At 39.2% G+C, this 16,462-nt stretch overlaps 1 protein-coding gene across 3 annotated transcripts in view; it reads left to right on the top strand.

Moving 5' to 3' along the window:
* The window catches only part of LOC133224110 (delphilin-like), a 41,018-nt gene extending 28,629 nt beyond the window's left edge, over positions 1-12,389 (top strand). Inside the window, exons 10-17 of one of the 3 annotated variants that reach the window (XM_061375368.1) lie at positions 127-217; positions 747-833; positions 2,952-3,119; positions 4,702-4,831; positions 4,963-4,995; positions 6,709-6,812; positions 8,145-8,228; positions 11,813-12,389. In XM_061375368.1, the coding sequence (XP_061231352.1) occupies positions 127-217; positions 747-833; positions 2,952-3,119; positions 4,702-4,831; positions 4,963-4,995; positions 6,709-6,812; positions 8,145-8,228; positions 11,813-11,917 (802 nt within the window). In that variant the 3' untranslated portion in view covers positions 11,918-12,389. The remainder of the gene's footprint in view (positions 1-126; positions 218-746; positions 834-2,951; positions 3,120-4,701; positions 4,832-4,962; positions 4,996-6,708; positions 6,813-8,144; positions 8,229-11,812) is intronic. The other 2 variants (XM_061375369.1, XM_061375370.1) reach the window with 2 other exon arrangements.
* Positions 12,390-16,462: the final 4,073 nt, after the last annotated feature.

The raw sequence follows: 16,462 nt of genomic DNA on the forward strand, positions 1-16,462 counted from the left end.
AAACATGCAATACGTAACCCACATGAAATAGTAGGGAATTCTGATTGAATGGAATGGTAGTTTTATGTTACCGTAATATAGAATTAAGAGGAAGTGGACATCTGATTTTCATTTGCTGCGTTACAGATACATGCCAACACCAAAAGATGCAGAAAGGTACCAGTCATTCAAGGGGTCTTCTTCAGAGCTGCACGTGGTGGATCAGTTTATGTTAGAGGTAAGAAGGTGTGCCATTTCTAGGACACTCTCCTAGATAAAACCACTACAAGAAGCTGCTGTTTGTAACTTAAATTTACAATCTCAGCTAGAATCAGTAGAAGAGGGTTTATCTGATAAAGAGTTGGGACTCGTAGATGAAGAGAACTGTATGGATGCCTTTGTGTCTTCAAGTCACATGCCTTCCCTGTCCTCCAAAGTAGGAGCTGATTTATTCTGAGCTAGATTTCTAAAACCTGTAAGCATAAAACTGTATGCATTTAACCATTCTTACAAGACATGAGTGTCACTGATTTTAATAATGTCTGGCCTTAGGAGTGTACAGTGCCTTCTTAAATTTGCTTTTGCAAAATGCATATTCAGGTATGTGCCATAGTACATCTACAGACTTAAGGCCTAGAATAAAATGAATAAATGAGCACAGAAATTAGGAAAACTATGGTGCAGCAAATTACTCAAATTATGAAAGATATGTGCTTGTTTTGGTATAAACACAGGCTTTGATTCCTTTTCTGTTCAACTCCATGCAGATGTGTAAAATCCCCCGCTTAGGCCAGAGGCTGGATCTTCTGCTTAGCATACGTGAGCTCCCTGTAAGCATGAGAGATTTGGAGCCTGTAAGTAGCATGGTTAATCGTGTGTTCATAGTGTGTTTGTAACCAGAATCTACCGGTTAGATGGTAGAGAGCCGAGTGGCCTCAATGCAGATTTCAAGCTTGTGTAGTTGGCGAAGTTGTGGGGTTTCCCCACACCTCATTTTTTTACCTGTAGCAAAATACCTCACGGTCCATAATGCAAGTAATTCACAGTGTAATAATCCAGGCAGCCTAGTGTATAAAAAAAAACAACATTTCTTGGCTCTGTTCAAAATTAACAAGCAAAAAGGTTAAAAAACTTTGTAAAATCTTTATAGTTCATGGCTTTTATAGCCAAGGAATTGTAAATGGCATGAACTGGTAGAGACAGTCTACATTTGAAATGCAGTGGCACTATCAGCCAGTGCAGTTGGAATGCTTTTGGGAATCCAATTAGTTTAACTGTATTTTGGTAATGATGGTATTCCAAAGTACTGGTTCAAAACAAAACAGTATATACATGTATGTGAATATAATATCATCCTTATTCCACGAAGGTTCAAGAAGCAGCTGCTAACGGATCTGGCAGAGGAATAGACTTTCACAAGGGAGAGAGAAAAGAACAGGAAAGGATTTTTAAATTTTAATTCATGCTGTTGAATTTTCCTCTTTCTTTGGGCAGTGATAAGACAGAAGAGAATTTCACCATTAAAATTCAATTCCTTTTGTGTGGAGGCTCTTGCCCCACAAGCTGAAGGAGTCAATCTAAAACCATAGAAAGCTAGAGCAATTTTTGAGTGATTTGACCAGCATCTCATAGACATTTATGATGTTCAGAAGACTGCAGGAGGATTATAGCCCTGAACTGAAGTGTTGCAAACCACAGTTCAAGTCTCTTGCCTCTTTTAAGGTTGATTTAGGAGTAGGGGCATGCAAATAAACAGTGCTCCAGTCTCATGGACTGGATATTTTTGTTCCAAACTGCTGCCTTACCTGCCACGGTTTGCGCAGGCTTTGGTTCCAAACAAAGTGTTTCAGCACGATTCTGTTTCTATGAAAATGTTGCAAAGGTTTTGCTCTTATTCTGCATGAGGGGGAAAAGAAAACTTGGAAGTTCTGCAAGTGTGTTATCCTTTGTCTGGCTCAATTAAAACCATAGTAACAGTGAACAAAGCTCAGAAGGGGAACAGATGGAAAACACTGAGGAGATGCATAGATCTCTGACCCTGCCTGATACAGTGCTACACCTTTGCTGTCCTCCACTGAAACCAAATATTTGAATATTTGGAATCTATTACATATACTGTTTGCTTTGACGGATATTTAATGTTCACTGAAGAGCTGATTAGTTATCTATGTATTTTCTCACTTGTGCATGCTAACACATGTTGTTAAGCCATAGATTATACCCCAGAAAATCTATGAGACAAGATGGATACTGACTTCCAACATCTCTGGCCTTGTGATGTGTCAGAATTGTTTTGCACATGGCTTTCAGTTCTCCTGTGCACTTCATCCTTTCCCTGTTTTCACATTTGTGTGTTGCTGACTGATGAAGAGGTGTGGTGCTAAAAAGACATGCATTTCCTAATTTAAAACAAAGCCTCCTCTTGTGTCTAGCTCTAGAAGGGAGGGCAACAGAAATTGATACTGAGTTTGATAACAGGAAATGATGACTCTTCTTTGTGGGGAAACTGCTAAGAATTCTGATAAGAACAGTCTTCAGCTGGTATAAACAGGAGGGAGGGAGGTGAAGAATGGAGAACTTTGTACTGTGCTTGAGGCTATCTGCTTCCCCTGATACATGACATTTGATGCAATCTGGTGCATTCAAACAACAAAATACCTTTTTTTTGATTCGCAACAAGCAGTTTTAAGAGATGAGGTTGAAGTCATTTTGGCAGGGCTGGTTTGGCAGCCAGAAAGGATGTGACCTCCTTCAGGGACAGGCAACTGTGCCAACACCAGCTTTGTCTTGGTGGGAGTCTTTCAAAAGGTCCTTCCTGAAAACCCCTGGCCTATTCCCCCACCGAAGTTGAATAGGAAATTATCCATCAGCTAAAGTGTGACTTCCTTCAGGCGAGTACAATGAGGCTTTTGGCAAAGAGAAGGTATAGACACCTGTGATTTGCTCACATCTTCAATCTGAACTGGAGGAAGATTTGTGTATTTCAGCTAATAACCCAGAAAATCCAAGCAAGTAAGCAGCTGCTATCCAGCCAAAAATTCGTTGCTGTCTTGGAATACATTTTAGCCATTGGGAACCATTTAAATGAAAAGGCTGGAAAAGAGAAGACAAAAGGATTTCGATTGTCATCTTTGACCAAAGTGAGTAAATATTTTTCTTGTGATTAAAAGCTTCACATTCTATGGTATGTTAGCCATTAATTCAGTTTTCCCCTGAATATGGAGAAAGGCTATAATTTTTAATGAGTAGCTAATATTTTAACATCTCCTTTTGGTTGCACTAGAAAGAAAATCCTGCATAACAACATATTATTTAATGTCTATTAAAATAAGATGCATTTCTCCATTTTAGGCAGCAGCACTGGTTAGATGAGGGCACCGAGGTGCTGAGTACACTCTGTTTCTAATGAGGTAGAACATCAAAATGCTGACAGTCCTGATATTAAGATCCCCTGGCTAGAACAGGCATCTGAGCTGCAGGCCCCTGGTTCGAAACAAGTTTAGATAAAGCATAATTTGCAGTTTTTGTGCAGAGCACTGTTATATGGACCCTTTTCATTTCACTGTAGTCAGAGGTTGTAACTACAGAATTTCTTCTGTGGTGGTTGCATTTTTATGGCACTGGAGTATTTTCTTAGTGCTTCATTTTACACCAGTGCAAGACCTTTTGCCACCAGAAATTTGAAGGATTTGCCATTTGAAGGTAAAGTTTCAAAAGTAGAATGTAAATAAATAAATAAATTGATATGGAGTGAAATTTGCCTGCAACAGTTTTAACCCTCTGTCACTGCTCTGCTGGATGATTGAACAGGGAACAAAGGTGGCAGTTGTGATCTTTATCCTGCCAGACATCTGCAGCGCAATAAACATCATTTGGCTCTTAGCTAATTGTCTCTTCACTGACCTACCAATTTAGGCTGAGTTTTCCATTGGTTTTAAGAAAACTGCTTTCTCCTCTTCATCAGAATTTGCCATCAGAAAATGCTGCTGCTGAGCACTGGGGTTTTTCCCCTCCTCCACCCAACAGCAACAAAGCATTATATTCTTATCCTAAAAAGTAAGAAATAGATACAAATTCATGAAGCTGCCTTGTACCTTTAATGCTGTTGCAAGATTATGCCTGATCTGTATAGGAGAGAGAAGGATTTTCGTTTTGTTTCTGTAAGGTATCTCTCCCATCTGGAGACTTTAATATATGAGTGATTTATAACTCTAGTGACAATTCTGAGACAAAACTTGCATTCATTTTTTCTTTATATATATATATAATGGCTATAATACCACATCTATCATAATGAAAAATGCCAACGAAATAATTTTCTACCACAAAGCATCTTCCCAGATTCAATTAAGAAACTTTGCTATCTTTGTGAGCACAGCACACTGCTTTTAACTGGAAAGGAGTAATGGCTGTGTTTGGAGGTTCAAAATCAGTTGTAATCAGTTAGGATACCTCAAGTTAAAAAAGACTCATGTGAATAAGAATACACAAAAGAACAAAGAAGGTCAAGGGATATAAGAGTGTAAAGCTGATCTTACTCAAGAACGTGTGAAATGGCAGATTGAAAAGAGGTTTAATTTCATTGTTTTCTATTCTTGTCAGTTTTACCTGGGAGCTATCAACATCCTGCTGTTCCTTTTTTTTGTTTGTTTTCTTTCTTTCTTTTTAATTTTTTAAGTGTAACAGCTCAGTCTGTCAATTATTGCTCTGTTCTCTTTGCAGTTACCTCTGTTGCGGGGTAAAGAGAAGACATTCACCTTGCTTCATGCCCTTGTGGAACAGATCTTCTTACATGAGCCTGATCTTGCCAAATTTTCTGAGGAGTTGACAGAATTTGAAGCTGTTCCCAATGGTAAGAGGAGGGAGGGGGGAAAAATAATCAACAAATGAAAAATGAAGTCCTTCAACTTCTGTGGAAACTTCCACCCTCACTATATGAATGGCGCTTATTAGCATGTTTTTCCCCTCTCTCTTCCTTTCCAGCTTCCATGAAGGGCCTCAGCGCTGAAGTTGATGGTATGTAAATGTAGTTTCTAAATTCAGAGAAAGATTTTCATATGGTGTGCAGTCATTTGGAACAGGTTTTCATTGCACTTCTGCAGTTTATAAAGAGAGGTAAAGGTTCAAAACGTTGAGGTAAACTGTTGCTATGGTGATACTGAACCTGCCATGTTACCATGAAGAATTTAGAAAAATAAAAAAGAAATATTAAAGTGTGTCCAGGTGGTTTAGAAATATAAAAAAAAGAGACTGCCCATGGTAAATAGAGTTTGTCATAAACTGCATATGTTAAGTGATACAAGTGCTCCATCAAATTTATGGCTGTAGCAGAGTCTCTGGGAGGAGGTGATGCAGCAGGAGAAACTTTCCCACAGTTCAGTCCTGAAGTTCAAGAGCTTCTTTGAACAAAACTGGTTATCTTCTCTAGAAAGGAGTCCAACAGCCATCAACAGGAGGGAATAGAATAAGGTTATTCAAATATAAGACAGATTTTGGAAGACATTTACAAGTTATCATTGAACAGTGTCATAATGTGGCCAGTGAATCCAATGGATTTTAGAGTGAAGCTTTTGATAGAGGAGGTGGATGAGTGGATGAAAGTGACTTGTATTATGTTGAAAGTTTGTAAAAATCTATCTTCTGAAAATGTGATGTGGGTGTTGACTCTAACTACACACCAATAAATACTATTTTAGCTGTTGATAACACATCTGAATGATAGTCACTCTCAGCTTTTGGCTTGAAAAACTTTCATACTTGTTCTGCTGGGCTCCTGGAGTCAGCGAGGCATGTAGCCTGGTTATTTATATTCTGTTCCATGAAATTCCAACCAACTTTTTAGGAGGTATAATGAAGTAAAAATGACACTGTTTACCTTTGGTAACTTGTGTTCTTTGGGCACAATGTTGACAGCAATTCAAAATTATTTACTATTTTAAAGGCAGTTTTGGAAAGTCATAGGTAAACAGTGCAATGGACATTATACCAGGAACTGTTGGGTGCTATCAGAGGAGGTAAATATTGGGTACTGGATGAGGTTGATTGGCTTCTTCCTTCCATGGGTTCCTGATGGGTCCAGCATAGTCACTTGTATCTTCTGAGACCCATTCACCAGGGCAGAGAAGGAAAGAGATGGACCAAATGCCAGTGAATCAGCCTTTCTTACCATGTAGTTCAAGGCACATCCTAGAGCTCATCTCCTGCAAATATTGCACAAGCGAAGGAAGATGCTATGCAACCTGAGTTAGCTCAGGACCAAGTCCCTGGAGCCAACGCTGTATCCTCTTCTCCCCCCATTTCACACAGTAGGAAGTCTCACGGTAGCAAACAGGATTTCTTACTGTTACACACAGTAGAATTTTTGTTCTTTTATCTTTAAAAGAACCCTGAACTTTTTACCCAAAACGTAGGTTTGAAGAATGTTTTTTACATTACTAAGCCCAATGGTTAAAGCTAGGAAAGGTCAGATTTATGGCTGCTGCATAACCATATTATCAGCCTCTTCATTATTTGGCAGTTGCTGTGATGTGGTAACATACTGTATTTTTTCCATAAGACCCATGCCTTTTTCAGGATTTCTATATCCACACAAAAAGTTATATTCCTAGATGAATATATTGTAGACCCATAATTTCCTAAATTTTCCATGTGTCCTAAATTAGACATTTGCAACCATTTGGACACAACTTCATGCTAGTGACATTTCTCATTTTCTTTCTCTTTTGTTAGTTTTAAAGAAAGAATTGGAAGACGTTATTCAATGCAGGCGGCTTATTAAACCCAAGACAATCAAGGTGACATCCCAGGAGTCACAGTTCTGCAAGGATCTAAAGGTAACATTATCACAGCCTTATTGTGGGCTGGAGGGAAAGGATGAGTAATCTGCTTAGTTTGTGCTGAGATCTGCCCTGACAAGGGAGTCAAGCATTTGAGGGAAAGTGGCCTTTTATTCCCTTCTGATAGTGTGTCATACTGCAGTGTGAGAAGGGCTTTTCAGAGTTTCTGCATCTCCTGCTTTTGCTTCACAGTCAAATGGGCTGGAGTGGATGAGGAATGGGTAGCCTAAGGTTACTCATGATACTCACTTTGCAATAGTAGTAATTTTAGAGCATATATGAATTTTTAATAATTTTGTCTGCTCTCAGAAAGGAAAATAGCACAGTCATATTTATTCTGTTTATACATATATATATGTTTGTATGTTTATTCTGTTTATATGTTTCCAACCATTTAGGTTGGAAAAGACCTTTAAGGTCATTGAATTCAACCATTAACCCAGCACTGCCAAGGCCATCACTAAACCATGTCCCCAGGTGGCACATATACACATATTTTCAGTCTCTGGGGGTGGGTACTCCACCACTTCCCTAAGCAGGCTGATTCAGTGTTTGATAACCCTTTTAAGTGAGGAAATATTCCCTAATATCCAGTCTAAACTTTCCCTCATGCAACTTGAGGCCATTTTCTCTCAACCTTACTTGGAAAAAGAGACCATCCAAGAAACATCATGCTAAGGCATGCCTAAATTATGAATGCAGGTTGATCTAACATGATTCTACCCATGCTAGTGGCAAAAAAAGATGGGGTGGGAACATAAGGGAGAGTTCACTGAGCAAGATGTAGGGAGCCCAGTTCTGGCCACAGTCAGCAGAACCAAACACAGAGTTTATTAGCCCGGGTACAGAGAAGTTAATTAACTCTCAAAAGCACTGTTGCCCTACTTGTGAACAAGCCTACTTCCAGTGAAAGCATTCCCGTCACAACAAAAGAATCTTTATTTCAAAAGTGAAGTTTCTAAGTTTCTGTCTCCTTAAGAACTAGAAACCGGGAGTGTTTTCTTCACTTATGCAAAAAGGCTAGTCTATGCCAAATGTGGGTGGAAATTAGGACCTTATGATGCTTATCTAGTTCTGCCAGTTTTAATAGATTTGTCATGGGATGATACAGTAAAAACTTCTCCAACATTGATGTTTCTTTTTTTTTGTCTTTGATGTCTCAGTACTTGCAAGGAAATGTGTGCGCTTGATGTATGCTTATCTTTTGTGAAATGTGAAATTTTTGTGACATGAAAATTTTGACATGAATTATCTTGTTTTCACTGCTATTTAATTCCTGCTTCAATATTATGATCCTATATGAAATTAAGAAGTTTTATTTTATTACAGGATTTAATTCAGAAATATGAAGGGGATCTATCCCAACTGTCAAAGAGATGTGATGAAATGAAGAAGCTTTACAGCAACGTACTGGTACATCTCATATTAAAATACAATGAAAATAAATCTACATTTCTTTATTTATAAAGGAAAAGAAAGGCAAGAAGAAAGAAGTGCCAGAAGTTTCCATACTTCCACATACTTTGTAGTTACAGTGTCCACAGAAATGGAAAAATAACTAATCACATCTAACAGTGTTGGCATGTTCTGAGTGAAAACCTGGCTTTTTATTTTCTGGAGGTCTTAACAGCCCATTTTTTTGGAGGATCTGTGGACCAAGTATCAAAAAGAAAAGTAGATGTTCAGCAACTTTATAAATTCAATGAATTTACCTGTTGAATGCTTTCAGCATGTTACAGAAAATGTGTTATGGAAAGCGATGTGTTCTGGTTCCTCCCAGCAATCAAAGGCCTGGCTAGATAGAGCCTTAGGCAACATGGTCTAGTGTGAGGCATCCCTGCCTATGGCAGGAGGTTGGAGCTAGGCGATGTTAAGGTCCTTTCCAACCCAAACCATTCTGTGATTCTATGTCTCTGGCTGGTAGACAGCTGCAAATCTATTACCTTGGATGAGAGTTTTTTTCTAGCAACAAGTTTACAAGTCCAGGACATTGATTTAGCTACTGTTATTTGAGTGAAAGGGAGACTGAGATAGAGATGTTAGTAGTAGCACAGATCTAAAAATGAGCAGAGCAGAAAGGAAGCTCCACAGGCAGAAGAATTCTGATAAAGAAACTTTGTGTTCTTGTTTGTTCCTGTTATATTCACCCACACTTGTACCGGAAAAGCACCTAATTTTCTCAATCACTTTTTCCTCTGAACAGAAGCAACCCATCTAGGTCCACTACACTGTAAAATATTTTTTTGGGGTGAGAGGGTTACACTAGAAGGAATGATAAAAGGTCCATGCTGCATTTTTTAACAACATAGCACATAGATTCCTTGTTTAGTACAATGTTCTTGGAGTGTGATTGAAATTCAGGAAGTCTCTGCTATGGTAACAGTATTCTCCTGCAGAATAGTCACACCAGGAGGCTTTAAGGAAAAGGGACAGGTTTGCTGAAATGCAGAAATAATTTCCTGGTAGTGGGATTTGGACCCTTTTTATAAGTGGGAGGGATTAGAAGATGAGAAGTTTTATGGTAGGCAAATGTTACACAGAAGATGCAGCCAGGAAAATCTTTGGGGACTTATCTGAATAGACATTGAAGATGAGCGAGATGTTTGACCAAGGAAATTTAATTAGTAATATGTTTTACTAAAAATAATGGTGTAAATATGTGCAAGGGTTTCTTTGTGTCTTTTGCAGCCTTTCAGAAATGGGAAAAATGCCTCAGTGTAGCAAGCCAAAGTTGTATGTATCACCTAGGTGAATAACTCTGTCCCAAGCCTTCGAAAGAAGAATTGGGATAAAGCAAGAAGCAGGCGGAAAAAGTATTGTAAATGAGAGAACAGACATTTGAGTTATATGAGTGGAAATGGTCGAGAAGTATTCACTAAGCTTAAAAATGGGGAGATTTGTGCTGTAAAAACTTTGAGGGGTCACTTGCACAGGGAACAAAGAATCCTACCCAATTTACCTAAAAGTCATCTTCAGAAGGAGCTGTGCTGTGTGGTCAGTCCTGTTTGCAGACCCATGTCATCCCCAGGGACAATGTGCCCTCCCGTGTGTGTGTGTGCCCTGTCGTATTCCTCCAGCATAGACATGGTTTCTCTCTAGCTGTGTACACTCAGCCAGAAGGTGTAACACGTGTGATGATGTGTGAGGCTCTGCTTTCCTTTCTTGTACTGGAAACTCATTTGAGACTCTTATTTGCATCTGAAGAGGATTTCATTTTCCATGTAGCTGGAAGTTTCCTCAAGTTTTAACCTATCTGCTTTTTGCCCTCCCTCCCCCGTTGTTCTCTAAAGCTAGGCATTTGATATAATTCTCTCCTTTAGAATGGATGTTTTTTTTCCTTCGGAATAATGTTATTCCTAGGCAGAGTTTTTTACATATTTATAAAGCAGCAAAAATTTAAAGCAAATATAAAATAGGACGGGTGATCAAAGATCAAGCTATTCTCTCAAGCAGGAGGAAGGAATAGTCCAGCTTACCTGGGGCAATACCTGATGTGGAAATATGTTGTAGGTAGCCATGGAAATCACGTTGCACATAAAACAAAAACTACTGCATGCCTACCTTTCTGATTTTGTATTCTGCTTATAAAATCAATAATGACCTTGGCATATGACACTTCTATGGAATAAACAATAAATTGGGGATAACTGCCTGTGGTATAGCTGTGGGCTATCACCTTTTGCAGATGGCCATTAGCTCCAGGAAATGCCTCTCTCATTGTTCTTTAAATGATGGTACACTGTGGGTGAGTGGCAAGGTGTGCCAACGATCAAGGCCTTGGAGCACCCAGGAGGTGCAATTAGGAAAACAACAGGCAAAACTATTCATCAGGTGTCACTGGTTGATGTTAAAGTTTTTGTGACTGGTTTATATGAGAGTGGTTTCTTTTACTGTGTTTCTGATTTCCAGGCTTAGTTTGCTCCTAAGAACATGTCCAGGTGAACACGCTTAAGTAATGGCAGATACCTGCCCAGACCTTTTTGTGTGTTTCAGTTGGAACCTGAAATACGTCATCACTGGTGCTCAGCCCTGGGAGAGCTGCATCCCCCAGTTACAGAGAAGCTCTCAATTACAGCAAAGATAAGACCTTGTAGCAGCACAGGATGCCTTTTTAAACTTTTCGATTAAATCTTTGGAGCATGTTCACTAGATTCATTCTGCTCACTTAGGAAGCTGTTGCAGGCAGAGCTATGTTCTTTAACGCGCTAATCCCATTAATGGGGGATCTCTGAAAATGATGACAAACCTCTTGAATTTAGCCTTAGCAACAGGTGTAATATCAAAAATCCTTTCCTATCCAAGAACGGGAAAGTGTATGTAGAAGTGCTTTTAGTTAATGCAGGAATCATCCTCCTAATACTAAACACTGTAGTATGACTGCCTTTCACCTCTTGTTTTATAGCAGAGCAGATAGGATGCCAACATCCTTCACATCTCTTTTAAAAGCCTTCCATCTGTTCCCCTTTGTCAGGTGAAGGAAAGAAGAGAACAGGGAGCTCTGGCTCTCTGATAAATTACTTTTCTCTCCAAAATGTTTGCTTCCCTATGAATACTTTTGTTTGTAAAGCAAAATGACAGAAAAGGAAAAGTTTTGGGCTTTAATCTGACATAACTGTGCCCGCTGTGGAACATAAACAATTTCCCTAATGTGTGCATTTCCTCTTATGAATGGGTTCATCTAACATTTGTAAAGCCAGTTTACTGATTTTTCTCCTTTTCAGCTGGAGATCTATAGTCCAGGCAGAGAGATTGTGTTAGCAGTACTCCAGGTTACTGAGTTATTCAGTGACAACTCCTGGGGCCACTTTTACTTAGGATGTTTTGGACCTCAGATTGCTGGAGACTTAAGCCAGCTCTAAGTTTTCTGATTATTAATATGAACAATAATGAAAGTATTTAACTTTTCTCTTGCTCTTTTATTTTCTTTAAGATCTTGGACATGGGTTAGATTACTTGGATATGCTAATGTTAGATATTGTTCTCTTTCAAACTTACAGGTAAAATTTGGGGAGCCACAAGACCTGGACTCTCAGGAACTGTTTGGATGGATATCTTCATTCATTAGTGAGTTTAGGAAGGCCTGTGCTGAAGTTATGCCATAAGGACAACATAAATCTTATAAAGAGGTGAGGGAAAGAGAAGACCAGAAAACAACATTTAAGCTAACTGGTTTGAAAGTTTCTCTACTAATAAGTAGCCTCTAGTATATAGTCTGTACAGCCATATACCTTGATTTTGAGAGATTTTTGATTTATGTGCAAGTGGTATTTGACCTTTAGGATAACAGCTCACTCATGAGCCTCTCTACCTTTTCTGATGTGTGTGCTTTTGTATTTTGAGATGCCTGCATTTTTAGAAAGGACACAGTTTGGAGATTTTATAATCTTTCTTTCTAATATTTTCCTTTAATCCATGTTCTATTCAGTTTTAACTATTACTTTCCATGAATAAGCTTCTGTATGATCATCTGTTTTTTAATTACTTTTTGCTGTATTTTTCTAACCAGTACTTTACAAGTTTTATAATGAAACAGGGAGCTGTTACCCATAGAGGAGAATACTTAGCAAAAATTCTTGTTTATCTTTCTGCTATTGAAGTGTTGCAGCCTTAGTATGTCATGGAGAAAGTATCTGGCTGGGTGGGTTTGGGTTTATTTTCCCCAAAGTGGTGCAATAAAATAGTGTTTTTATGGCTGATGTAATGCATTCCGGTAAAATACTATGGAAGACAATCAGTGTGAGATTTGCCTTGGCAGGAAAAGAAAAATATCAGAGAAGCAAAATAAAAACTTGTCATGAAGCATCCAAGTAATGGATACTGGAGGTGTAATTATTCATGCTTTTCAAAAGGGAAAATATATCTGTTGCATTTGTTGGCTTTTACATATTTTTATATAGAATAGTTATCTGGAGCTCCAATATATGAGAAGAAAAGGAAGCCTATAAATGCAGAGACAAAATGGATGTGTTTAACACTGACAGCAGAAAATGGTTCTAAAAGGTCATTGATAACATTTGGCATTTTCTCTATCAGTTTTGCAAACAGTGTTTTTTGAGGAAAAACTGTGCTACCTGATTTATTTTAGGTCTGACTGCCCATGTCTCAAAGTGTTTGTGTGGGCTTTAATAGAAATGTTTAACATTCTCCCTGACTTCAGTGCTAAAACAAGCTAGGGCTAACCATTCTGAAATGCTTAAATGCAATTTCATCTAAAAATTACATTACCACAACCCACTCTTATGAAATTTCTCTATACCCAGCATCTAATTTGCTGTTCTTGATGTGACCACTGCTGCACATCTAGGTGTTTTGATAAAGAGCCTGGGCACCCACTAGCTAGGGTCTGCAGTACATAGATTTTTAGTGCTGGTCATGTCAGACAGTAAAGGATGGTCACTAGGATAGACACTTGGACATATCTTCTGATGTACCATGTCTGGCAGCACATCCCTATGTGCAAAGGCAGAAAACCATTCCTGCAGCTAGTGTGCCCATCACCAAAGGCAAGGGTTTCAATTCACTTCAACTTCACTAAATCTGCTGAGAGAAGGGTGCAGCTGAACCCCTGCCCTCCACGGGTGATCCTCTTTGGAAGCTAAATCTGCTCTCAAAGGCACACGCACAACTTCCATTTCAAAGTGAGCAGAGGTCATGAATGCTGTTTTAAAATGATAGTTTGCACTGTTTTGAGGCATCACTGAAGAAGGGGAATCCTGCCCTGAAATATTCCAGTCCTTATAATTCTCTTCTTAAAGGTGTGCTCTGGCCAAAAGCATCTAATTTGTGGCCAGTGAGTGAGTACTCCAGGGAAATGTCTTCAACGGGAGGCATCAGGAAGCATCGGGTGTTGAGCAAGTGCACTGATAAAGAAACAACTGCTCTTCCAGCTTGGTGAGAAGAAAACCTGGCACCAGCTGTGAATGCCAGCGGGTCCCACTGCTTATCTTCTCTGCCTTAAATCTACCCCTTGCCTTAGAGGATGCCTAAAAAAAACTTTGAGGAAGAGGTTCAACAGGCTATGTATTCAGTATGCTTAATATCACCTTCCAGGCACATCCCTATATGATATAGAAACTGTCTTGCCTGAGGTAGAGGATGCCTGAAGTAGAGCTCTGCATAGCAGCAGCAGCAATGTACCCAGTGGGTCTCCTCAGCAGTGTTGCTGCCATCCACAAGCTCTTGCACGGCTGCACTAATTAAGTGCATCATTTTGGCTTCTCAACACTCTAGTCAGGACTATGCTTCCAGTTAAGAACACGCAGTCCTGTCACTCAGAGGCAAAAGGAATAAAATAACAATTAGCAAAATTAGTACCTCTGATATTTATTTTACAGAGAATTATTTATAGAAGCAAATAAAGGGATTTAATTTTACAGAAAACTTATTTTTGCAATATTTGCCTCAAGTCAGCATGAGAGCAGTGACATCTGGCTGACACTGAAGTCAGTGGCATCTAGCTACGAATCAGGAACTACAATTATATTACTTATTTTTCATTGAATTGGGGACAATTAAATTCCTATTTAATTTCTTGCACCTCCACACCACAGTGCCCTATACAGTGCACATACGTGCACTGTAAACAGCACTTGCTGTTTTTGATGTGTCTTGTTACTGCTCTGAAATCTGAACCATCTTCATTTATATGTGAATCATGTAAGATAATCCTGAATACAAGTGCCATTTCCATGGTATCAAGATCCCTGCATCCCTGAACAGCGTTCGTGATGGTCATGATAAGTTTCATGTTTTTCTACCATTAACTTGGCTCAGGAGTCCTGGGAAGCGTCTTTTAATGACATGTCTTTCCTCCTTTTTTTTTTTTTCATGACTCACTTTTTTCCTCTGCTCTTCTTTCTCTACCATTTTATCTAACAGTTCGCACTTGTTTTATAACTCAGCTGCCATGGCCTCTTCTAATTAAAATATATTCTACACAGTAGCCGATATCTGTGTCTTTGTGTGAATATCCTGGAGTATTCATTAAAAAAATGAACGCCCATATACCTCCTTGGCAAGAAGCTCAACTCCTCTCAGACAGCACAAACTTTCCTATGGAGTGGGAGCTTACTGAGGAGAGATGTTCCAGTTTTCTCAAACAAGCTGCTACTTCAGTGCCTGTGAGTTTCACACCCCTCCTGATTTATATGCAAAAATATAGACCTTGTTCCCTACCTCATTCTTTTTTTACCAAGTATAGTTTTGTATAAGACTAGGTTTTTCAATTTCTTAGGTCAATTCTAGTATCCAGCTTTAGTGGCGTAAAGAATAATAGTTGTTACGTCTCGACATTTACTCGTAATTATATAGGCAATATCTAAGTCTCTGTGTGGTTAATGCCTTTGGAATCCTTCCTTAGTAGCTGACAGTTTTATCCTGCAATCCTGTGGTCATAAAAGTCAAAGTTCTGGGTGAACCTTTTGTTTGTGGAAATTAATACAACTGGAATCACTCCGACAAATAGCAACCTGCAAGAACTGTAGTATCTTTAATTCTGGGTTATTCCTTTCCCACAAAGCTGACATTCAGCATATTATGAAATATGAAAACTTAATTATGACATTAAATAGTCCTGTTCAGTAAAATCAGTCTCAGTATTTAGCTGAGTGAAGTGCGGCTGTGGGTCACAGAATTTTAGTTTCTTGACAGCTCAGCTGTGTAAGAACTGCTTGCCTCAGAAGGAAATAGAAATTCCTCTTGATAATCTGTTTCCGTAAAATGCACACTGCTTGGTTGTATGTGAAGTACTTCAGCAAGAACTGGAAAGAGAACTTCTGAGTCTTGTAACAGACATTAGTTGTCCTCCGTAAAAACATGGCTGAGAGAAGGCCTGCACTCTGGGACTGGAGCTCTTGATAGAAATCCCTGACTTCATCTGCCTGTCCAGTGTCCAAGTGTATTCAAAATACCCTGAGAAAGGCTGTAAGAAATGGAGCTCATATAGGCACGGGTCACTGGATCGACCTGAGCTCCCAGAGGGGCCAGCGCTACATGTGTACCAGCACTCACAAGGGGTTTTCAGGAATTCACAGTTTGAAATACAAGTATCTTCCCCAGGAGGCAGAAATTTCCCAGAGTTTCCTCAAACCAAAAATGTAAAGAGCTGGTGTTATCCAACACTGGACTCAGTGATAAGGAAAATAACTTCCCTAGATGGACAATTATATCTTAGGACAGTGAAGCTTTGCTTCCCAGTTTTCCTTTATTTTCCCTTTCCTATTTGACCTGCCAGGCACCTGCACAGTAAAGCAAAACCAGAAGTTGTGGTCACTTGCAAGGTGTTTGGTGCATAAAAGCTTTGAAGTCACTTCTGTGGACTGCTGGTCTTCTAGTTTGAATGAATGCTTTTCAAATACAAACACCGCTTTTAGGAGAAGAAAAAAGTGGTGTTAGACAAAGCCAATACAAACATGGGGTCCCTAAAAGGGAACCTGTTGGGCACTCGCTGTACAACAACTGAAGCCTGAAAGTATTCTGAGAAACTACTCACTCCTGTGCTTAAGAAGCTGCTGCTAATGATGGCTCAGAAGCACTACAAACAGAATTCAAGCTGCTGGCCTTAAAGAAGATTATATTAAACAATTCAGGCTGAGGGGCTGCTTTGCCCAACCCTGACTCAAACAGGGGCTTGGAAAGCTTGTGCTGAG

This window comes from Neopsephotus bourkii, unplaced genomic scaffold (assembly GCF_033783945.1).
Source record: "Neopsephotus bourkii isolate Nb327-2 ecotype Australia unplaced genomic scaffold, CSIRO-AGI_Nbou_v1 NB_1663, whole genome shotgun sequence".
Taxonomy (NCBI): domain Eukaryota; kingdom Metazoa; phylum Chordata; class Aves; order Psittaciformes; family Psittacidae; genus Neopsephotus; species Neopsephotus bourkii.